Source organism: Meles meles, chromosome 1 (assembly GCF_922984935.1).
Source record: "Meles meles chromosome 1, mMelMel3.1 paternal haplotype, whole genome shotgun sequence".
Classification (NCBI taxonomy): Eukaryota; Metazoa; Chordata; class Mammalia; order Carnivora; family Mustelidae; genus Meles; species Meles meles.
Window position 1 is genome coordinate 145,080,578 of NC_060066.1, and position 23,208 is coordinate 145,103,785.

General features: G+C 44.8%; 2 protein-coding genes across 8 annotated transcripts in view; both read left to right on the plus strand.

Annotated features, from left to right (window-relative positions):
• MCOLN2 (mucolipin TRP cation channel 2) overlaps positions 1 to 13,997 on the plus strand; it is a 53,857-nt gene extending 39,860 nt beyond the window's left edge. For all 6 annotated transcript variants that reach the window (XM_046011747.1, XM_046011762.1, XM_046011781.1 and 3 more), the window contains exons 10-14: positions 778 to 879; positions 985 to 1,107; positions 8,836 to 9,042; positions 10,681 to 10,802; positions 13,138 to 13,997. In XM_046011747.1, coding sequence (XP_045867703.1) covers positions 778 to 879; positions 985 to 1,107; positions 8,836 to 9,042; positions 10,681 to 10,802; positions 13,138 to 13,174 — 591 coding nt within the window. In that variant the 3' untranslated portion in view covers positions 13,175 to 13,997. The remainder of the gene's footprint in view (positions 1 to 777; positions 880 to 984; positions 1,108 to 8,835; positions 9,043 to 10,680; positions 10,803 to 13,137) is intronic.
• A 5,454-nt stretch (positions 13,998 to 19,451) lies between these two features.
• Positions 19,452 to 23,208, plus strand: part of LPAR3 (lysophosphatidic acid receptor 3) — a 105,508-nt gene continuing 101,751 nt past the window's right edge. The window contains exons 1-2 of one of the 2 annotated variants that reach the window (XM_045989732.1): positions 19,452 to 19,543; positions 21,457 to 21,715. The gene's annotated coding sequence lies outside the window, so the exon portion shown is untranslated. Of the gene's footprint in view, positions 19,544 to 20,942; positions 21,071 to 21,456; positions 21,716 to 23,208 lie in introns of those variants that run through there. The other variant, XM_045989653.1, reaches the window with a different exon arrangement.

Here is a 23,208-nt window from a genome sequence, read left to right on the forward strand (position 1 = left end):
ATCCACACCACTGTCAGACTCATTTTCTCAAAGTATTGAAACCCTCTGCCTCACAGGGCCTCCCCTGGAATGCAGTGGCCTCCCTTCAGCGTGGCCTCTGGGTTCCTCATTCTCTTGCTCTGCTTCCTTTCCTGTCCTAGCTCTCCTGAACCCATCAGTATTCCTCTCCAGGACATCCTGCCCACCCTTGGCCTTGGGTCTTTGTTCAGCCTTTGTCCGTTGACCTACATGCCCCCCCACCCAGCCTGTCCTCCAGGCCCAGCTCCATTCTGGAGTTGGAAAGCCATTGTGACACCATGGAAAGCCATTGTGACAAGCCGGGTGTTGTGGCTCTCGTCGCACTTACCATATTAAGTTAGAGCTGTGCTTTTGTGTATTTGTCTCCTCAGGGAGACCTAGAAGTCCTCAAGAGCAGGCATTGGGTTAGCAAATCGTGTTGGAGCTTTCCTTCAAAAATAGCCGAGTGGTATTGTTTGGTAATTACCAAGCACTGTCACCTTATATTCTTTAATGCCTGGGTCAGTAGTCAAGGCATTTTCTCTTTCAGGATATTGTTTGAACAGAAACTCAATTCAACCAATTCTAATACAGAGAGGAAATGAGAGACACATTTGGAATTGGGCTATTTTCTTCTTCGGTGTACAGCGCTTGGTGTCACCCGAGAGAGGCAGGCAGTCCATTCTTTTCCAAGACCATTCTTTTCGATTTAAAGTGAGACTACCAAGCTAAGTGGAGTGGAATGTCTTGCTCACGTCTATTTTTTTTTTCATGCCTTAGAACCTCACCAATTACGATCTGTGCAGCATTTTGCTCGGGACGTCTACGCTTTTTGTCTGGGTTGGCGTCATCAGATACCTGGGGTACTTCCAAGCGTATAACGTAAGCAGGTGGCCTTGGGTAGGGCACGGGGACTGAGACTCATTTCTTCCTTGGGTCCTGGTAAGCCACTGTTTAATTCCCTTATTCTGTTGATTTTTATTTCAGGTGCTCATTTTAACGATGCAAGCCTCACTGCCCAAAGTTCTTCGCTTCTGCGCTTGCGCTGGTATGATCTACCTGGGCTACACGTTCTGTGGCTGGATTGTCTTAGGACCGTATCACGACAAGGTGTGTAGCCCCGATTCTTCCTACTGCACGTTAGGCACTCAGAGCCCTTCCAGGAGGGCTCCCCATGCTGCCCTGCTTCCCACTTAGCACCAGCAGGTACCCTCGAAGTCAGTAAGACGTATGTTCGCATCGGTTTTCTTTGCCTTTTCGGGACATTGCAGTGACTTCGGGATATCAAAACAAGAACTGTAGAGCTGTAACGAGAGGATACATTTCCTCGTTGTCAGGGACCAGCTTCAGGGGGCGCATGGCAACCCAGCCGATCACCAGCTGAGAACTGTTTGGACACGAGATCGCTGTATTGAAAATGAAAATTAAGGAAAATTATTATGGTAGTCTTCTCACCTAAAGTATTAGGGTTCTCATCCACATTAATTGAGAGAATGAAGGTAGACAAAGACTGCCCAAAAGGACCATCTTAGTTCTAGGATTACAATGATAACACACGTCTTTGCAGGTGGTTTTGATTACAGTGTCATCTTCGTGCCTTATTAAAGATCAGTATCTGAATTCTAGACTATCCTTGGGCTTCGCATCTCAGGGACATCAAAGTTACATTCAGATGTTCTAGTTTTTTTGTTTTGTTTTTTTAAAGATTTTATTTATTTATTTGACAGACAGAGATCACAAGTAGGCAGAGAGGCAGGCAGAGAGAGAGGGGGAAGCAGGCTCCCTGCCGAGCAGAGAGCCTGAGGCCTGGCTTGATCCCAGGACCCTGGGATCATGACCTGAGCCGAAGGCAGAGGCTTTAACCCACTGAGCCACCAAGGCACCCCCAGATGTTCTCATTTTAAAATGATAAATTTGATTGATAGATGCCTTGGGAAATGAAATTCAGTAGGCCTTGCTTTCAAACCAAAAAAAAGTAAAAGGAATTACTACATCTTATCATTTTCTTCCATGGGCCTCAGACTGCTGAAACAACAGAAACAACACAATGACCAATGATAACTGGTAACAGCGGTTACCAGATGCCTGTATGTTGGGTACTATGCTAAGCATGGCTCTTATTTAATCTCTGCAGCCCAGGGACTGGGCTTGCCTTAGGTTCTCGGCAAGGAGAAAAGAGGTAAACACAGAGCGGGTGGTGTTGAAGCTTATAGAACAGCTCACCCTTAAGTTTTGAGCTTGATGGTTGCACTAAACAAAACATAATATCAAATCTTGTTTGCAAACTACACACAGAAAGTGAGTAGTCCATAAGGTTCCAGCTTTCTGTGTTCTCATACTAAAATAAATCCTAGTACCTTGACACACAGGCAGGTTTTCTCCTCTGTAAGTGTTACATTTAACGTGTCCAAAGAGAATGACTGTTTTCCTATTTGAGCAACTGTATAATTAACAAAGTGACAAGCCCTGGGTTAATAGTAAGTATTGATAATCTTATTGCTCTTCCATTTCCATGCCCCTGCTCTAAAGGTGACTCATGAGTAAAAATTGTGCTTTGATATAATCTTTCTGATCTGGAGAACTTACTGTCTTAGTGCCTAGGAAAATTTACATTTTTTCTTCTTTACCTGCCTCCCACTCTGAATGCTTGTCCACATTTTTGCCACTAGAGGGCAGTGTTGCACCGTGTGGCATGAACACTGAGCCTGAGACTTGCTTCTCCAATTCACTGGCTCCAAGGCCTCAGGTTGAGTGCTTCGGTCTCCTTTGCCCTCCATCTCCCCTACCCTACCATTATTCTGGAAGGTGATTAGGTAATGTTGCTTGCATTTTACTAAGAGAGCTACCATTCTTGAACATTATATGCTAATAGATACAGTGCCCAAGTTCTCTGCCTCTTGCTATGTCAACCCTCCCAGCAGCTCTGTGGGGAGATATTATATTTCTTTTACCGAAAATAGGGTTCTTACTATGTTAGTTTACCTGAGGTTATACAGCTAGTAAACGGCAGAGATAGGATTTACACACAGGTTTGTCTGACCCTGATACACGTGCTTTGATCAATACCCTGCAGGGGTTTTCTTGGTATTGTCTAAAACAGATCCTTACAAAAGGGCATTTCATTTCATCTGTGAGAGGAGAGCTGTGTAATCAGTCCTATTTCCCTCAGTGTGTCGACCTTGAAGAAAACCATGTTATTCGCTGTGCGGGTCTGAGTGTGTTTTCATACGTTGGCTCTGTCCTTTTCAGAATCCAGGCGAGACTGGGGTGCTCTGGACAGCTCTGCAGTAAAGATACGAGAGCTCCAGAGGAGAGCCACAGCTGTCCTTTCACATTCTCTAGGAGCCACTTTAAGAAACGAAACCGACGAAGTGACTGAAGTTATATATTTAATTAATCCAATGTATCCAAAATATTAGTGTGTTACTTTATCAAGAGACTCCCCATTCCCCCCGTTTCTCAGTGCTTGGGAATCTGGTGTGTATCTTCTCCTGAGAGCAGCTCTCAGCCTGGACCAGCTGCTATCGATCAGGCACTCGGTCATCACATGGAGCTAGTGGATGCCGTTTTGTAGGGCTTCTCCTGAGTTGTCGCTCCTACTCAGTGCCAGCCCTCTGATTCTCCCAGAGGAGCAGAGCGATAAGGGCTGCGTGGCAGGTCTGTCAATGGCATCTATCTTTCATCTCTAGCCAGACCGAAATATGGGGGCAATGCACAGTTGAATTAATGCAGCCGATGCCTTAGTGGAAGCAGAAGACCTTCAGTCTGGTTCTGGACTTCGGTGCTTTTCTTCTCTAGTTTGCTGCTTCTTCTTCTTGGACTCTGAAGTTTAAAATGTTGATGGCCCCCTGCACCGCTCTCCCTGCAAATTAATCCAAACTGTCTGAATTTTTAGATTTTGTCAGCATCTGTTGAATCAGAAGACCTTTTGAATGACCCGAGGTCTTGAAAAGCAGGGCACCATGGCAAGCATTTTCTAGGATTTCTAAAATATAGCAACCTTGGATGTGGAAGCGAACTCTTCCTTTAAACCAAGCACTCTAAGGGGAGGTATCGGGAAAACTAGGTTCACATGGCAATTTGATTGGCAGCAGGCCTCCCATATTTCAACTTCCTGTTTTCCCGTCAGACATTGGATTTTGGTCTTTCCCATCAGACATTGGATTTTGGTGGTTCAGCTGAAAGGGAGTAAAGGGACCAGTGTCCTGCCAACACTGATCCCAGCACTAATGGACTTTGGCATGGCGCCCTTTCAAAATGTCTGGGCACGGATGACTAGAGACTGTTGGTGTTTAATAATTCAAGATGAGGGTTGGAAGAACATTATTTTAATGTGGCTCTTACATTTCCAGAGGACTTTTTCACTGTGAAGAATAAATCAGTCTTACCTCGTCCTCATTTACAGATGACAAGACCAAGCCGTTGAAAAATCGTTGGACTTAGCTGATGGCCCGGGTAGAAGTTGGGTAGAATCTACATGACATCCTCATGCCTTTAAGACTTCTCTTTGTAAACCAAGCTCCTCTCTTATTCAGAACAACAGTTAGCCAGTTAAAATATTTCACCCTAATGTTGCATGAGGTTCTCAGGACCAGCTCTCAAAGCAAATTTTTCTGTCATTCTCCATATTCTCCACACTGTAGGTAAAGTGTTCATTCAAATGAAAGTTCTTTGTGGCTCAGTCACAAAGCGTGGAACAAATGCTCAAGTACTCACTCTGGTCCCATGGAACCTAGGGGAACTCTTTACGGAAAGAACCATTTAATATTTACTAAGCGTACACCAAGTCTTGTCGGATTCTTCTAGATTGAGTTCCCTGAGTGACAATGGCTCCTTGCTTTTTGCATTCCCCATGTCCAGCATGGCGTGTAGAATGTGGTAGAGGCTCAGCAAGTTTTTTAAGGAACAAAGAACAGAGAGATAATAGCACCTGCTTTTTAGGGGCTTACAACTTCATAAGAACCAATGCAATTGCCTCTGAATGTAGTATTTCTAGACTGGAAGCCCACAAGTCTCTTCTTCTCCTTACCTTGGGTATTATTAAAGTTCACTCCTGCTGTGGATTTTGTTCACCAAAACTGACTGTGTGGTTCACAACCACTTCTTGTAGAAAATGACAGGCTGTGTACCACTCAACTTTATTGGGTCTCTTTTAAATTTCTGGTGGGTTAAATAAGTCTCATGTGCATAGAGGAGAGGGAGTTACACTGGTTGTGAATAACATTAACATTGTGGCAGGTGTCTAGGCTGATACACATAACTGCAGGGGAGACTGAGGAATGAATTTGATACGGACTCACCAACTGCCCATTTGCCCTTTTGGAACCGGAAGCACAGACTGTTACGGGTTCTTGAAACTAAAGAAAGGACTTGACCAGAGTCCAAAAGAATTATTAATGGTGCCGGCAGAGTTGTAATTCACATCATAGAAACCAGCTTTGATTTCATTGTCTTAAGGCTGGTAGAGATGGAAAATATTTACTCTGAGAACTGCCCATCTTACTGTTAAATAATCTGCATATTGTTAAGTGGTCACTCCCGTGGATGTTACCTCCAAATCTCTGGGGAGACCAACTTCAGAGCTTCTCAGAGTTGTTGCTGATGTGCTAAAGGCATGGACATGATCTCTGTTTGGGCTACATTTGTGTACTCTCCCTTGGTTACAGGCTTTACCCTGTGGCTTCAGTCATGGAGCAGGGAGGTTAGGACGTGGTGAGCATTATCTAGTTGGGGTATGGAGAAGCATATAAACCAATTAGAAGACAAACGAGTGGTTTCCTCGGTGGTTCTTATTGATCCAGGGAAGGGACTAGAGCCACCAGGGTGGTCTGGCTTGAAGTGGACTTTGAAGTAGCCTTTTAGTGTTGGCGTAATGGAATACACAGACGGGTGGGAGAGGAGGAGGGGAAGGAGGGCATCCCAGCAGGTGAAGAGAACACATCCACGAGGAAAAGAGAAGGAAGTGGACCTGTGTGTGGGCATAGACAGGAGCAGGACGCTATTGACAGTGAGGAGAGGGGAAGAGGCCACATGAAGAGGAAATACATCCCAGCCTTCTTGGTTGGGATTTTCACTTTGTTTCCTAGCTTTGTGTATTCTTAAGCAAGAGAAATGACCTGAATGAAGGCTATGTTCAGTGAAGTTTAGATTTTCCTGAAGTTTGGACTGCAGAATCAAGAGGTTGGAGTAAAGACTTACTTGAAGGTTTCTGTAATAATCAGCATGGGTGTAAGTGCTGTGTCGGAGCAGATCAGACATCCTAGGAGCAGACAGACCTTAGAAGACGGAAGACTAGAGAAGACTGATCAGTTTGATTACTCAATCATTTTGGAGTAAATGTTTCTTTGATAGGAGACAGAAGTCACTAATAGAAATAGGGAATTAGAGGGAAAGGCCAGTTTCCCGGTCAGGGGTGGGAGGTTTTGCCTTGCGACATGTGAAATAACACCACCACCTCTGAGTGGTGGCGCCCTGTAGACATTCGTCAGGGTCGGGGCTATCCCCAGAGCCACATGGACCCTGTGGACATGTGCGTCTCTTGCTCAGAACAGAACCAGGTTCAAAACTCTACATGAACATGTCCCATCTGTGTTTGAAAACTTCACTGTCTTTGGCCTCTGAGGTTGTTATTGTTCCTTAGAATCTTTTACATTCCGCCAATGTTTAACCCTCTGGCCCTGGAGACGTCCCGTTATTAAGCACCTGCTGTTTGTTGGTAGTTGCTGTAGCAATAGTTTGTCAACCACTTCGAGCCAGGATGGCTGCCTGTGGGGTTCCGGTGGGATTCCCTACTGCGTACACTCAGCTCCCGAACCTCCCACTCACCTCCCTATAGTAGCATTTCTCCCTGGCACCTCGGACTTGCCGCATGGAAAACAGAGTTCCCTAGGTGTGTCTTTCCTTTCCCAGACTTATGTTCATCTACCTTCCTCTTCCTCCCAGTCTCTCCCAGATTCCTTGCAACCCGGGGCACCCGCACACCCCTGTCGCTGGCCTCCTTGCCCCTAGGCTTTGCGCATTCTAGATCTTCCAAGTGCCATGGTTACCTTCAAGGAACACAGATCAGATCATGTCACTGCGGCATGAAGCATTTTCCTGGTTTCAAGTGATGGCCTGTATTCGCTTGAAGTGTGGAAAAGACCACAGGGGCCCTTCAGCATGGCATAGACATGCCTCTCCAGCTGCTGTCCAGGCTGAGCACTTTATTTCTCCCGTGTTTACTGAGTAAATCCTGACCTTTCTCCTCTCACAGGTGAATGACCCAGCCTTCAGGCCCTGGTTCTGAGGGTCACTTTCCTTCCACAACACCCCCTAGCTGTACACAGGGTACTACATGTCTAGGTTAGGTCCTGTCCGCTGTTAGCGGGGAGTCCCACGAAGGCACAAACCATGATCCCTCATCTTTTGACACTTTCCCACCCTTGGAAATCTTTAGTTTTTAATGTGCTAAAATTACTCGGACCGACAGTTGGAAAGGCGAATGTAAAACCCTCCATGTAGCAAAACTTTCTTGAACCTGTGCTATGTCCGAGATACTTCCCTCTCAGCTGGTTGCAGAACACAGCAGCCACTGTTCTTCCAAAAAGCAGTTTGGCAGATGAGACTCAATAACAGGAAAAAACACTGTGCTGAGAAATGTTTATTACGTTGTCCTTGATTATATTGTGAACATTATCGGGATGTCTAGCTAGAGGGAAATAGTTAAGTTTGACATCTAAGAAATGATCTGTTATATTAAAAAAAGACTTTCTAAGTGTGAGTAACATAAGAAAATGTTCAGTAGAAAAAAAAAATCAGGATCCCAAACTGTTAGATGATATGACCAACAATATACACAAAGTGCAAAGGAAAAAAACTGAAGAAAATATCAAGAGATTATAAGCACGGAGGAGAGTTCTTTTAAAAAAAAAATAGGTTTATTTATTTATTTGAAACAGTGTAAGCAGAGGGAGAAGCAGAGGGATAGGGAGATAAGCAGACTCCCCGCTGAGCAAGAAGCCTGTCAAGGGTCAGGACCCTGAGATCAAGACCTAAGCCAAAATCATGTCAGGTGCTTAACTGAATGAGCCACCTAGGTGCCCCAGGAGAGTTTTGAATAATGTTATCTTATCGTGGTATATTCTATGTTTATATGTTTTATTTATTTATTTTTAAAGATTTTATTTATTTATTCGAGAGAGTGCACGAGTAGGGGGAGGAGCAGAGGGAGAAGCAGGCTCCCCACTGAGCGGGGAGTCTGATGCGGGGCTCCATCCCAGGACCCCAAGATCATGACCTGAGCCAAAAGCAGATGCTTAACCAAGGGAGCCACTCAGGCCCCCCTAAAATTCGTTTTAAAGCATCTAGAAAAGGGATGCCTGGGTGGCTCAGTCATTAAGCATCTGCCTTCGACTCAGGTCATGATTCCGGGGTCCAGGGATCAAGCCCTGCACCGGGCTCCCTGCTCAGTGGGGAGCGTGCTTCTCCCTCTGCTCCTCACCCTACTCGTGTTCTCTCTCTCAGATAAATAAATAAAATCTTTAAAAAAATAAAATGAAGGCACCTGGGTGGCTCAGTGGGTTAAGCCTCTGCCTTCAGCTCAGGTCATGATCTCAGGGTCCTGGGATCAAGCCCTGCATCAGGCTCTCTGATCAGCAGGGAGCCTGCTTCCTCCTCTCTCTGTCTACCTCTCTGTCTACTTGTGATCTCTCTCTCTCTCTGTCAAATAAATAAATAAAATAAAATAATAATAAAAATGAGTATTAATAATAGAGACAACAACAAAATAAGTTAACTAGATACTTTCCTGCTTTTTGAGACCATACCTCTTAAAAACTAATTTCGGTTTTCCCCCTACAGTTTGAAGATCTGAACACAGTTGCCGAGTGTCTGTTTTCTCTGGTCAACGGCGATGACATGTTTGCGACCTTTGCTCAAATCCAGCAGAAGAGCATCTTGGTGTGGCTGTTCAGTCGCCTGTACTTGTACTCCTTCATCAGTCTTTTCATATATATGATCCTCAGCCTGTTCATTGCACTGATTACAGATTCCTATGACACCATTAAGGTCAGTCACATTTCCTGCCAAAAAACGACAACAAATTCTGTATGGGTTGGCACATTGGAAAATGCTATGCTTTTTTTTTTTTTTTTAACTTAAAATAGTACTCTTTTACTTGGATTTTGAGATTTTTCTAGAAAAGAAACTTCATAGGTGCTGGTGGTGAATTTCAGATATGCATTTCGGGCATTGTCCCTGTCACCCAGACCAAGGCAGACTGGTTTGGAGGTGTGTTGGAAAAGAGAAAGGATGTGGGTCCCAATGGGCTGAGTGTGGTCATTCAGGGAGCTGGGCTGTCAGTCTCCACAGTGGCAGTGTTCCTGCCTATCTTGGAACTTAAGCTTGGAATAATAAGCTTCAGCGATAAGGGATGATGGTCACCTTGACAGCCTGTCCAGATGCAGGCACACCTGGACAGTGCAAGACACGGCCATCTGCATGGTGCAGGTTTCCTTGAGATGATGAAGGCTTAGGCTTTCGTGGCTGCCTCGCCTCTTGCCTCCCTCAGCTTCCCTGTGTCCTGCGTGCTTTCAGACTGATCTGCATCGTTGCTCTGTAGCTCACAGGAAGCCCTGTGCCCCCTCGTGGGATGCCCCCTCCACAGCAGAGGGTCGTGCTTGGAAAATCCCATTTCGAAAATCCCATTTCGGGACCTGCATCTGAACACACAGAGGTGTTATGTCAACGCCTTGGGGTTTTGCCCTCTTCTTAAACTCAAACTAAGTCAGAAGAAGACCATCCATTAAGGGGCACCTGTGTGGCTCAGTTGGTTAAGCATCTGCCTTCAGCTCAGGTCATGATCTCAAGGTCCTGGGATTGAGCCCTCGTTGGGCTCCCTGCTCAGTAAGGGAGCCTGCTTCTCCCTCTCCCTCTGCCTGCTGTTCCCCCTGCTTGTGCTCTCACTCTCTCTGACAAATAAGTAAAATCTTAAAAAAAAAAAAAAAAGAGAGAGAGAGAGAGAAGAAGACAACGACGATGACAATGACCACCATCCACTGGAAATGCTCCCGAGTGCGTTGTCGATGGGGAGACAAGTGCTCACATGGGGATGGGTGGTTGGCGCTAGTAGCAGGGCTGGGCATGGAGATGGGAACTGCACACTCTTGCCCTGGGGGTTCCTGTCTTTGAGGAGGCCGTGGCCCTGGGAGTGGGTCAAGCCTCGGTGCCCTCAGTAAGCATGGGGCAAGCGGGGTCTCAGGCAGGGTCTTTTTGTCTACTGGGAAGAACTTGCTGCCTTCTGCCCCACTGAGTGACCAACTTCTATAAAAGTAGAGGAAACAGGCCTTACTCCTCTCTAGACTCTACACTGGCAGTGAGAGAAAGGGGAGATCTTATCTGATCTTATAATTAGCATTAAAATTTTAGACTTTTGACTATTTCCTTCATCCCCCTTATTAACCCACCCCTCCCCTGCCCAGCCATGGCTTTCTTTCTGGGACTTTTGGATTGTTTCTGTTCCCATGGTGGCCCTGGCTTGGCTTTCAGGACTGACAGATTGATGCATGACTGTTAGTATCAGTTCTTGGATCTGAGCTAGCAATGTGGGAGAGTTTTATTTTAGCCAAGGTGGGTTTGATGTGTTGACCAAGGGAGCAGTTTCTCATGCTCTATAAATAAGGTAACAACACTGTGTACTTTTTACAGAAATACCAACAGAATGGGTTTCCTGAAACGGATCTTCAGGAATTCCTGAAGGAATGTAGTAGCAAAGAGAAGTATCAGAAAGAGTCCTCAGCCTTCTTGTCGTGTGTCTGCTGCCTGAGGAGGTCAGTATGGTGTTTAATCAGGTCTCCATGCTCCTACGATGAGTTTCTCCATGGCCTTAACAGAGAGTTCTTCCAAGGTTTACTCTGCACTCAGAAATCAGCTCATTGTAGGAAATGATTTGTCTTTCATTTTCTTTCCTCCCACTGAAACTGGCTTCAGAAATGAATTGTTTCTTTTAGAACAGGGTAGAAAGCCACATGACATGGTTGAAATCTCTTGGGGCTATTATGAGACTCTAATGGGAAGTCATGAATTATGTCCCTAAAGTCAAGAAGGTGAACTCTGAGGTGCCCACATAAGAGGTCCAAACTCTTATTTTTGGAGGTCGAGCTCTGGGAATGTCAAAGGCCTTTTCCCTTGCTGCAATATTGGGTACAAGTAACCTTTCTTGAGCAGAGTGGGAAACCTGCTTGAGAGGAGGCCTTGGCTGGGAGCCCATCAGTAGCTCTACCTTGACCAGCTTGGCTTGTGTCAGCAGGACACTCAAGCAAATGGTCTACACCTCGACGGCAAAGCGTCCACATGGTGTTTTGGGGGCTAGAATGGAGGTCAGATGAGGATAGTTTGCTTGATTGTGCCCTTGTTTGTTTTCATATGAAGTCAGAGGTGGGGTTGTTAACTAAAAATACCCCCTACCCATGTTTTCTGAGAAGAATTCTCTGAACCAAATTCCTGAAGGCAGACGGAAGAACATAATTGCTACTTAAAACCACAAGATGTATTTTCTGTTAATCAATTCATACTGCATCTTGGGGTTTTGAAATGATATGATTGAGCATTTCCAAAGAATGTCTGATAAATATGAAATGAGGTCTTCTGAGAGAAGTGATGTTTTTAAAAATCACATTTCTTCTTCTCAGAGCATTAAATTGTTGCCATAGGAGCTGAGATAAAGGGAAATTAACTTTCCTAATAGACAGCTGCTGCCCAAGAGGTACCTTGTATAAGAAAAGTCTTGCAAAGTTCCTCCTTCTCATGTGTATTTAACAGTAAAGAAAAAATATTCATCAGAGAAAGTAATTGTGAATTCTGGAAAGTAACCAGTTAGTCTTCGGTGTTTGGTTTTTGGACCTTGGTGTGCATCACAAAAAGCCACAGGTGATTTTTTAAATGTTTTCTCGTGCAGCTATATGGAACGAGTGAAAGGTTTAAGGGGTAGAGGAGAAAAGTTCTTGATCAGATTGGGTCTGAGGGCTGAGAAGAAGTAGCAGTATCAGCAGACTGTCCTCTGTATGCTGTGCTAGGGGCCGTCGAGAAGATGTTGGTTCAGAGGAGGGTCTACTGGTCATGATGAATGAAAGAATTAAATGGAATGAAGGCATCTACCAAGGAAGTCAACTGAAGAACTAAAATGTTGAAAGTTTTGAGCAAAGGGATCTCAAAAATGAAAACAGTAGTGTCTGTTACTAAAGACAGTCATGGGTCAAGTCAGCTAGAGCAGTTTGACTTGACTCATCAGATCAAGGCGTGGATCCTGGGCAGATTTGGGTGGACCCTGATGAGAGTAAATGAAGGTTATGGGACTGAGGCAGAAAATGGATTGTGCTGAGAATAAGTGATGGCTTTGCCTCCATCAAAAACTCAGCACCCCTGCGTGTGTTTAAAGGCTACAAATCTAAGAATGGTTTAATTGAGGGAAGCCATAAATGGAGAGTAAATATTGGAGAAGGACCTCACTGAGGGAACCTGGGGATTGAGGGCATCACAAATGTTGGTTCTAGACCCCCAACTGGTGCCTGTGACTGACAGCCCCAGCTCTCACAGCTCTGCCTCCTGCAGAGCACAGACGGGGTCACTCTCTTTTAATCAAGCAGCCTGGTGACCACCACAGACTGATTCGCCTTCAAATTATTGCCAGAGCCTCTATCCTGATCCTCAGAAGACCTGGGTTTCTGTTTTGGACCCTACCAGTTACTGAATGTGTCCCCTGTCCTCCTTAACTTCCTGATCTTTCCAGTGCCACCAGACTGTGACATACGACCTCTGAAATGTCTTCCAGTTCTAATGTGATGTAATTCTTTGGAAAGATCTACTGGGATGGACAGATGCAGAGCTGAGCTTTTCCCTTCTCCATGGCAGTAAAGGGGAAAATCTGTTGCAGCCGTTGAGTGAGGCTTTGTCAATATAAGGAGATGCAGGGTCCCAGGACAGGAACAGCTCCTCAGATGTGCCAAAGGCATCCACTCAAACCAAAAATAATGTGCATTGTCCTTCTTAGCCTTTCTTCCTCTTCCATGTGACACTCAGCAGCTCTAGAACATAAAGTGTTCCTATTCCGTTGCCAAGATTTTGAAATCATTGTTTTCTCTTTCTTCGTCTTCCTTTCTGATACAGGAAAGGAAGTGAGGACCACTTGATACCTGTCAACTAAAGTCCTCTGCTAAAGATAACCAAGTTTCAGGCCTAACTTTACCGAGTGACAATGCAGAGGGACCCTGAACAGCTTGGACCAGTACTCCCCCAAAATACTGACTTATTTATTGGTGGAGCAGGAAAGAGGACTGAGTTGGTTGAACACAACTGAAGTTCCAAAGTTCCTTTTATGAACTTGGATGACGAAGCATAGACCGCAGTCAACTACTGGGCATAAGTGCAATAGAGCCGTGATAATGACATTCCGCTTTGGACTTTAATTTATGACGTCACAGTGGTGGGATGGAAAAAAGTATCAATTTCAGAGTGCGCAAAAACAATGGCACTTGAAGCCGTGTGTTGAAAGATGCGTGTTTATCATCCAATAAGTGTTTGTTTTAAAAGTGATAATTGGATTTGAAGACATTTGTTAATTCATGGTGTGCACAGCAATGAGGTTGGTTGTGATACTAAATTAAAAATTCCAAGCTGGAGGACTAGTAAGCCTTTTAAAGAGCACACCTACATCAACAAAAAGACCGCTTGTAGTGGACATGTCTGGGCCTATTTTCGTGTGTGTGTGTGTGTGTGTGTGTGTGTGTGTGTGAGCATGACAGGAAGCAACTGTTGGCATGGTCAGTGGGATAAACTGGAAACAGCCATTTGGAGACCTTGTCACTTGTGCTGAGTGTTGACTGTACACATGACATGTGGAGCTGAACTGTAGCAGTGCTCACCCATTGTAACAGTTGAACTCTACTACGGTGGTGATTTGCCCTTGTCAAGCAAATAAAGATGGTATTTTTTTCCCCCCAAATAAATTTATTTTTATCACAACAAAAGGAGCCACTGCTATTTTTTTTAATGTAGTATTTAATATCCACTGAGTGCAAAATTCAAATCATATCTCTTTTAACTATCTGGTCTCCAAATAGGATTTCTCACTTTCTTAAAGGCAGTGAAGGAAGGGTTAATGTATAGAAGTTATTCAATAAATATTTATGATAATGACTTGAGTTTAAGATCACTTCATGCATGGATTTATCTCATACTGGCACTATCTTTTAGGGGTCAGCTATTTTAAATTTCTTAGAGAAGAACAGAATTTGAATTAAGCAGGGCACTCATCCCAAGGTGCTCCCTCTTTTTTCCCTGCTCCTTCCTGCCAAGCTCCTTTCAGATTCCCTTTCCCATACCCCACCCTTTGCCCCCCACCCCCCACTCTCACCAAGTCTAGGCCAAGAAAATCATTCACTTAATACCATTAAAATTAATAAGTAACTCATGTCTACACACAAGATATTTTGCTAAAATGATCATTTTAGTTAACTTTATTTTTAAAAAAAAGATTTTATTTATTTGAGAGAGAGAACATGAGTGGAGCGGGGGCGGGGCTAAGGGAGAGGGAGAAGCCAACTTCACGCTGAGCAGAGAGCCCAGTTTGGGGCTCGATCCCAGGACCCTGAGACCATGACCGAAGCTGAAAGCAGACGCTTAATCAACTGAGCCACCCAGGTGCCACATTTTAGTTAACTTCTTACTGAAAAATGTTGAGTTATAGTCAACTTTTAAACTAAGGGACTATTTAACTGGTGGTTCTGGGGTCATTCCCAAGACTCCAGAATCAGGTATGTGATTGGATCACTCGCTCACTTCTGAGTACACCCTCAGTGTTTAGTCTCTGAATAGAACTACTATTAAAGCCTTCTGTAGTCTGCAGCTGTGTGACGGCCATTTGAATAGAAGATGAATGATGGTCTTCTGTGCTCATGTTTTTCATTTATTGGCTTTCATGTTTCCTTTTCTCTCTTCTCCCTCTAGCTAAACAAAACCCTTTCAGGAAGAAAACTCTTTTTCAAGGTTACCCTCTAACCATGGAAGCCTTGTTTTCTCTCTTTTTAGTAATTTTAAATGATTGCCATTTTACCAATGGTATTATCCGTTTGAGTTTTATTGAACAATGTTGCTTTCACAGTTCTGCTCATAGACACATCTGGGGCAAGCCATTTTCTCTCCCACCCAGGCCCCTGCTTGGACAGTTCATCATGGAAGGTGGGAGATGTGTTCTCCTTGGCTCTGTTGGTTTCCTCCCGGGATCTCCAACCCTTGAGGATGACCCTCCCAGCCAGACACTACTCCCTGGAGCTTGCTGACTGGGGGTGGGGGGAAAGAGTCTGGGCATGGGAGCCATCCGGACTGACTCGAGTGAAAGTCCAAGCTTCCTCTGGAGCTCTGTCCTTCTAAATGATGGTGATAAACCTCAACAGACTGTATGATTTGCATGTCAGAAAACTTGGGCAAATCCGGCACTGAAATTGAAACCTGAGCCATTCTTTCCTTCTGATTCTTCTGCCATGTTTGTAAGTAGGTTCCACAGTATCAGACAAGAGTGAAGACGTTAAGATGTTTAGTCTGCATCCCTTCTTCCTAGGCTCCTGTCTTCTTCCTACTGAATCTCCTTGGACAGATCCCCCAGGGCCTCAGTTTCCTTATCTGTACATTGGGGACCATGAGGATTAAATGAGTCAAACATGAAGTGCCTAGAACTGGGCATGGCTCCGGAGTGCCTGGTGAATGTTATGTCTTGAGAAGCTTTTTTAGCATAGTGTACAAGTGTGCAGATCTATTCACCTCAGCTGGCCAGGAAGATCTTTATTTTGTTGTGAGCATACCACCCACTTTTGGTGGACTCTGTTCGAGTTAGGACATCCAGTCCTGTGGGGAGTAGGCTCTGTGAACTGCTGCTGTAGTCTTGACCATGGATTGCTCCTGCCACTGCAAAGATCCATGGTATGTAAAGATAACGAGTGCCATCATCTGAAGGATTCCCCTGTAGCCACCACTTATTTCGGTAACTTTGGATGACTAGATCACGCTTTACTCTTAACCATGTTCACCTTTGTTTTCATGTAACTCGAGCAAATTTTATTTTGCTACTTACTCCTCATTTCAAGTTTGAACATCCCAGCCATAATGTTAACGGAGTCTCTCTACAAAATCCAGAATAACATTACTTGTGAGACACATAAGAAGGAGATCTTGTGGGACAGTAAGACCGAGGAACACCAGAGGAACCCCTGAGCATGGTGTTCAGATCGGAGGCACTTGAGGAAGGACCGTGAGCTCTAGACACGGGAGGGAAAATGTGACGGGCTGAGTTGGAGCGAGGGCAGAACATGTCTGCTTTCCTGTCCCTTCTATTTGAGATGCTTGATTTTGATGCCACGCAGCTTTGTGGCCCTGTGACCTATGCATTCCCAAAGGACCCCACATGGGGTTTAATGCTTTGCCTGCACAGCCTTGCAATTCTTAATATTTTTTGAGCAAGAGGGCCCACAAGTCATGTAGCAAATTCTTATGTTAGGACAGTATAACTCAGTGATGACCTCAATGATTAAAGTGTGGTCCTTTAGGAAAAAGCTAGGAATCCAGCATTGTACTTTGTCTTCAAACCAATGGAAATTTAATGAAAGGAAAGAGAGAACCTGAGTACATTGGCAGGTTGGACGCTGGGTTGCTCACCTTTCCCCTCATGCCTCATTTGCCTACTTTCTATTCCGTGTGTTTCCCTTGACAGAGAGACAGCTGGGGGCAGTTCATCCTCTAAACTCTAGCATGTTCACCCAGGCACCATATGACCTCTGACCTGGCTCAGCAAAGTCTTGTGGGACCTGCTCCCCAGGACAGTGGGACACTCTCTCCAAGCTCTCTGCAGCCATTTGCTGTTAGAATGAAGGGCCTGTCTTGAATGGGGAGATGTAGAATTGCTAAACACGCTGTGTGTTGGAGAAAAGAACATATTAGCACTGGAAAGACATCAAGATGAACCAAATCTCAAAACAGACATTCAAGTTGTTAGGGAAAACAATACAATTCAAGGCTGTCCTACCATGGGCTCCTTTCCAGCAAATGCTGCTGCAAACCAGTGGGTGAAAATGGTGGCAAATGTCTCTCCTGCCATCTGTCTCTGCCGGAGACCTGGGGAGTGAATGAGAAGCTAAATGAGTCACATACAACATTTCCACACCATCTTGTATAACAAGGACAGCACAACTCTGACTTCTTAAAGACCCCTGGGAGCTATTGGCTGTGGTGAATGGGAAAGACAATTTATTAGGGTGATGTATGTTTCTTAGTTTCTAATGATACATGAATTATCCCATGAGCCATGATACATATGGTTTAAAGAGAATTTTAAATGAAAGCAATTTTTTTTTTTTCCCAGCAACACTAATTGCCTAGCAGCAGTAAATTACTCATCCCCCGCTGCCTGTGGGCTGTGGTCATTATTCTCTCCTTGAGGTTGTGCAGATGTCCCCCAAGAGGAATGTTTGCTTTGACAAAGTGAATTTACATCTTCACTTGTGTGTCTGCCATGCTGGGTCTACCAGAGGAGAGAGTATTAATAGCACCATTTGGACCTAGCCCCGTGGGTTGCACCAGCCTGTGTGTGTTATCCATGATAGTCGAACAATGAGTTGGTCTTAGCTCTTGGTTGCCTTTGGGGGAAAATCAGGGAGCTGTTATCAATATTTAATTTTCTCCAGCTGGAAGTTTTGAGAGGTAGACTTGGCTAATAAGCATGGACGTTTCCTAGATGACAGGTTGGGCAAGGGAAGTGATAAGCACTGCTAATTTGGGGATACACTAGGTAACCACATGATGTATCGATGGAAAAAGGAGATGCTATTAAAGACCATTAATTCAATGCATATTTGTTGATTTCCAATACTGTAATAGGTACTAAGGATGCAAGGAATGAATGCCATGATCTCTGGCCCCAAGAATTTTGGAGTCTAGTGGGGAAGACAACAATGTACAAAGCAAGGATAAGACAGGGACACCCAAAGTGCCGTGTGAGAGCAGAATGGGCATAGCTCCTGCTTGTCTGAAGTATAAATTAAGGCTTCTTATGGAGAACTGGACACGGTTGGAAATGAGACTTGAATAATAAATTGTGCTTGGCCAGATGGCCATTGTGTGGGGTCAGGGTGGAGCTTTCTGGAGGAAAGCAATGGTAGGCCAAAGGCATGGATATATGAAAGAGAACCCAACCAGTTACAAAAACTGTTTTGGGGTAGTTAGAATGCAGGTTATGTATGGAGGAAAGTAGTAGAAGACAAGACCAGAGAAGTGGCAGGCAGGGCCATAGGGACCATAAGAACCAGGGGAGCTACACGGCCAGAAAAGACAGCACCATGAAGGACGGATTAGGTTTGGGTGAGATGAGCAGGAAAATTAGTTACAAAGCTGCTGCCATCATCCAGATTAAAACAGCAACACAGTGATGCCATTTCCCTGTAATTAAGCACAATAACAAACACAAGGAGAAATATGCCTGGAAACTGTCTCTAGGGAATATACCAGATCTCATGTATATGTTTTATCTACCTGTATACATATTTTTTTCTTTCTCAGAAGAATTTTCTGCTAAATACCCTGTCATTTTCTTGGGAGTTCATGCTTTTGGACTATACATTTAGAGAGGAAGTTCTGTTTTCCTAACTCCTGTTATGGAGAAATACACTTATTAGGAGGAATGGCTTGAATGCATATTTCTATTGCATGGGCATTTCTCCTTCCCATACACTTAAAAGAAGCTTATCCAAGACTTGCTGTTTCTGCAGCATCCGGCCACACCTGCCCTACATGCACACATGCACGCACGTACACACACGCATGCATGCAAGCACGTACACACACATGTACGCACGCACATGCACTCTGTAGTACCAGACCTTAAGGCCAGCTACCGTTGGCATCTGTAAAGGTGACAATGTGTGTATGTGTGTAACCGCCATTAAAGCCAGCCTGACATCCATTGTCTGAAGCTTACAGATGGCACAGAGACTCTATGAAGAAGTCCCTTTTCCTCACCGCTCCCCCATGGCTGCTATCAAGATTCAGGTGTGGGATCACAAAGGTTCAGAACTAAGTGGGGCTCCCTGAGAAAGGGGGGGGTGTTCCAGGTAAATGCTAGGAGGTGCTTCCCATTTATGCCTCCCTTAGGCAGGGGCCGTGAGTGGGGAGGGCGAGGATTAGGGGATGGGGGGGCGAACTGACTGAGGGACTCAGAGGATTGTCTTCTGCTCACCCCCACTGCCTCGATTTTGGGGATGGCAATGAATGAGGTCATGTTAGAGGAGTATTGCTGAGCCCGGTGGCCCAAGATGGGGGTGCATGTGCCTGGGGGCCAGGGCAAAGAGGGTGACGTGGCCCCCACCTCACAAATGAAGAAGACATGGGGTTGTCCACGTGCCTGAGTGCACATGGAGCTGATCTGCCTCTTTCTTTACAGAGCCCAACAGAGAAGGGCAGCGGTTTGTGCCAAGACCAACCCCAGTGATACCTGTTTGCAAGCTCTTTCTGACTCTGGTAAAACAACTCTGTGAGTACGGTGGGTGGTAAACTCTTAACACTTCCTTAACATGTGGAATGTGTGGGGCAGCAGGGTGCTAGGAAACCCCATCAGGAGCTTCCGTACTTTCCAGAGCAGGAGTTCAGAGGAGCCCGGCTGGGCATTGGTGGGGAGCGAGAATGCTCAAAGCTCTGCGGGCTGACCATGGAGCAGGGAGGTGATGCGGTCCCTCAGGGGCGCCGTGGGCAGCTGGCTCAGGCTGCATGCTCAAAGGACCAAACCATGGCCTTAGCAGGATCCATATGGCACTGTGACACTGGCTGAGCAGCAAGACACGCCATGGGGAAATTCCATGGCCACACTCACTCTTGGCCGGTGAGGCCACCCAGCCCAAGTCCGACCTCTGGGAAGGTGCATCTGAGCTGCCAGCCAGACTAACACAGAGACTGCTGCCCACATGCTTTCTTGAGTAGATCACATTCTAGAACAGCTTTTAAGGACCCAGAGTAACAGACTGAGGAAGGGTTACGTGATGATTCTACTAGAATTTTCTTTCCCTCTCACAAAAGCTTCCATAGTGCATCTGGAAAAGATGACCATAAGATGACAGGCAGTTGAGGGAAGCTTTAGTGTGAGTGTCTGTGGCTAATACAGTGATGACGTGACTCTCACGGTTTTCTCTAGACTTAGCGTGCCTCTGACCTTTAAACCTCGTATAAAATAGTCTGTTTAAGTTTCCACATTTATATGACTGAGGCAAAAGCAACAAAATGGGATAAAACCCATCGATATACATTTTCCCTTTTAGCCTTTTTCAAAGAATGGCAGTTCTCGTTTACGGCAGACAACCCAGAGGGGAAGTTATGGAACAGAAATGGGTACAAACCAAATGAGCTGCCAGTATCATAAACCAGTATTACCAGGAATGTGTCTTAAAAAGATGACCCTTCAGCACCTTAGCACCACGGAGCCAAACAAATTCCGAGCGGATTAAAGATTTAAGTGTGAAGAACAGTCTGTGACAGAACTAGAAACAAATAGAGATGAACACTGATCTGACACGACAAGTAGAGAGAGGCTTTCTGCGTTTAAGTCTATCAGTAAACCATAACAGAAAAATCATTTGGATTTCCTCCACAAAAGTGAAAAATGTCAGAGAATGAAGAATGTAAACAAAAGGGGCACCTGGGTGGCTCAGTCAGTGGAGAGTCTGACTCTCGGTTTTGGCTCAGGGCTCAGATCATGATGTCAGGGTTGAGGTGGAGCCCCACCTCCCATCCCCGCTCAGCAAGGAGTCTGCTTGAACATTCATCCCTCTGCCCCGCCCCCACCCCTCTCCACAATACATAACGAAATCTTCAAAAAAGAAGAATGTAAACAAAATTTAAAAAGCATACTCAGGAAAAAAAAAAAAAAAAAGAACAACTGCGGCATATACGACTGGCTTAGAATCCTTGCTCAATGAGGAAGCACTAAAAATTCCTGAAGGGTGAGCCCCTGATGGCAAGGACTACATTTTCTGTGTCTCCATATTTCACGTGCATAGCAGGGTTCCTGGTGAGTAGCAAGTGCTTAAAAAATAGTATATATTTAAAAAGGTATTTGGGTTGAATGCCTACTATGTACATGTAGTATTGCTACCCATCACAACATCAAATTTTCATTTTACCAAAGAGAAAACTGAGCACAGAGTAGGTGGCAGAGGCTGGTTTCATGTTCGAAGCTTCTGGCTCCCACACCCTCCCCCATCTCCCCCTGCTTCCTGCCTTCTAAATACCACTTGCTGAATTGAAGTGAAAAGCAGAAAATGAAGTGTCACCTGCTTAATGAGAAATGTGACTTTTATTTTTGAACAACACCTTGTTCAAAGGAAACAAGGAAACAAGTTTCCCTGAAGTCACACAACGCTGGTGCTAATGGAAAACAAATCTCTGTCTTTGTAGGGGAGCCGAGAAAGCTCCACAGGAGCTCCCAGCCATAACACGGAATTGCCAAGCGATTTAGACAACTCGCTGATCTGCCCCAAGCCTCAGAGTCCTTATCTGTAATGCAGAGATAATAAAATCGAGAACACAGGAAGGCAAAGGAGCTTTCCAACGTCACACCACAACAGACACCAGAGCTGGGACACAAGACCGAGGGAGAACATCTTTAGAGCTGAGTCGTTCACAAAGTAGACATCATGTCTAGGAGATAATGGACGTAAGTAGCTTTGAAAAGGATAAACCGGATACACTGGTGAGTGGAGGTAAAACTTAAGGTTATAAGCCTGCGTGTGTGTGTGTGTGTGTGTGTGTGTGTGTGTGTGTGTGTTTATGTGTGTGTGAGAATCGTGAAAATCAAAGCTTGATGGGGACATTGCAAATGTCTGGGTATGTGTTTCTCGACCTATAATCTATCTTTCAATGGACATGGCTGGAAATGTCTGCTGACAGACTGGCCATCCCCTCCTTGCACCCCTTTTATGTAAAGCAGAGTGGTAATACTGACTAATGGATCAAAGTCAGTATGCCCACATTTAGAATCTTATCTAATAGCATCCTTGTTTTATTTTTTTAATTTTTTTTAGCCTCCTTGTTTTAAAAAATATTTTATTTATTTGAGAGAGAGTGAGTTAGTGAGAGAGCGAGAGAGGGAGTATGCGCATAAGCAAGGAGGAGAGGGAGAAATAGGTTCCCCCCTGAGCAAGGAGGCTAATGTGGGGCTTGATCCCAGGGCTCAGGGATCATGACCTGACCTGAAGGCAGACACTTAACTGACTGAGTGACCCAGGTGCCCCTAACAGTCTCCTTTTAAAAAAAGAAAAGAAAATGAAAGTAAAGCATAATTACAGACAGTGGGGTGGAGTTTCTGGCAAGTGCAATAATGAATCACCACATAGTTGTGACTGAATAAAAAAACCCCATAAAACTTCGACTCAGCATGTCTTTCATCTCACTGGCCAGAAGCCAAGACAGCCAGTGTTAGTAACGTGTTTTAATATCGCTCATGTACTTTTCATGTCTCAGTGCAGTGTTTAACCATTGATGAAGTCAGCAGTGGTACACGCAACTCAATGCATCTACCTTTCAGAAAGTGTCCTTCATATTCTCTGTATCTCTAATTTATAGAATTTATTTTTCTGAATCATTTGAGGGAAGGTTGCATATACTATGCCTCTTTATGCCTAAATACATCAGAATGTATTTCCTATCAAGAATGGCTTCTTGGGGGCGCCTGGGTGGCTCAGTGGTTTAGGCCGCTGCCTTCGGCTCAGGTCATGATCTCAGGGTTCTGGGACCAAGTCCCACGTCTGGCTCTCTGCTCTGAAGGGAGCCTGCTTCCCTCTCACTCTCTCTGCCTGCCTCTCTGCCTACTTGTGATCTCTCTCTGTCAAATAAATAAATAGAATCTTTAAAAAAAAAAAAAGAATGGCTTCTTGGATGGATAAAAGACCTCAACGTGAGACAGGAATCCATCAGAATCCTAGAGGAGAACATAGGCAGTAACCTCTTCGATATCAGCCACAGCAACTTCTTTCAAGATATGTCTCCAAAGGCCAAGGAAACAAAAGCGAAAATGAACTTTTGGGACTTCATCAAGATCAAAAGCTTCTGCACAGCAAAGGAAACAGTCAACAAAACAAAAAGGCAACCCACGGAATGGGAGAAGATATTTGCAAATGACAGTACAGACAAAAGGTTGATATCCAGGAT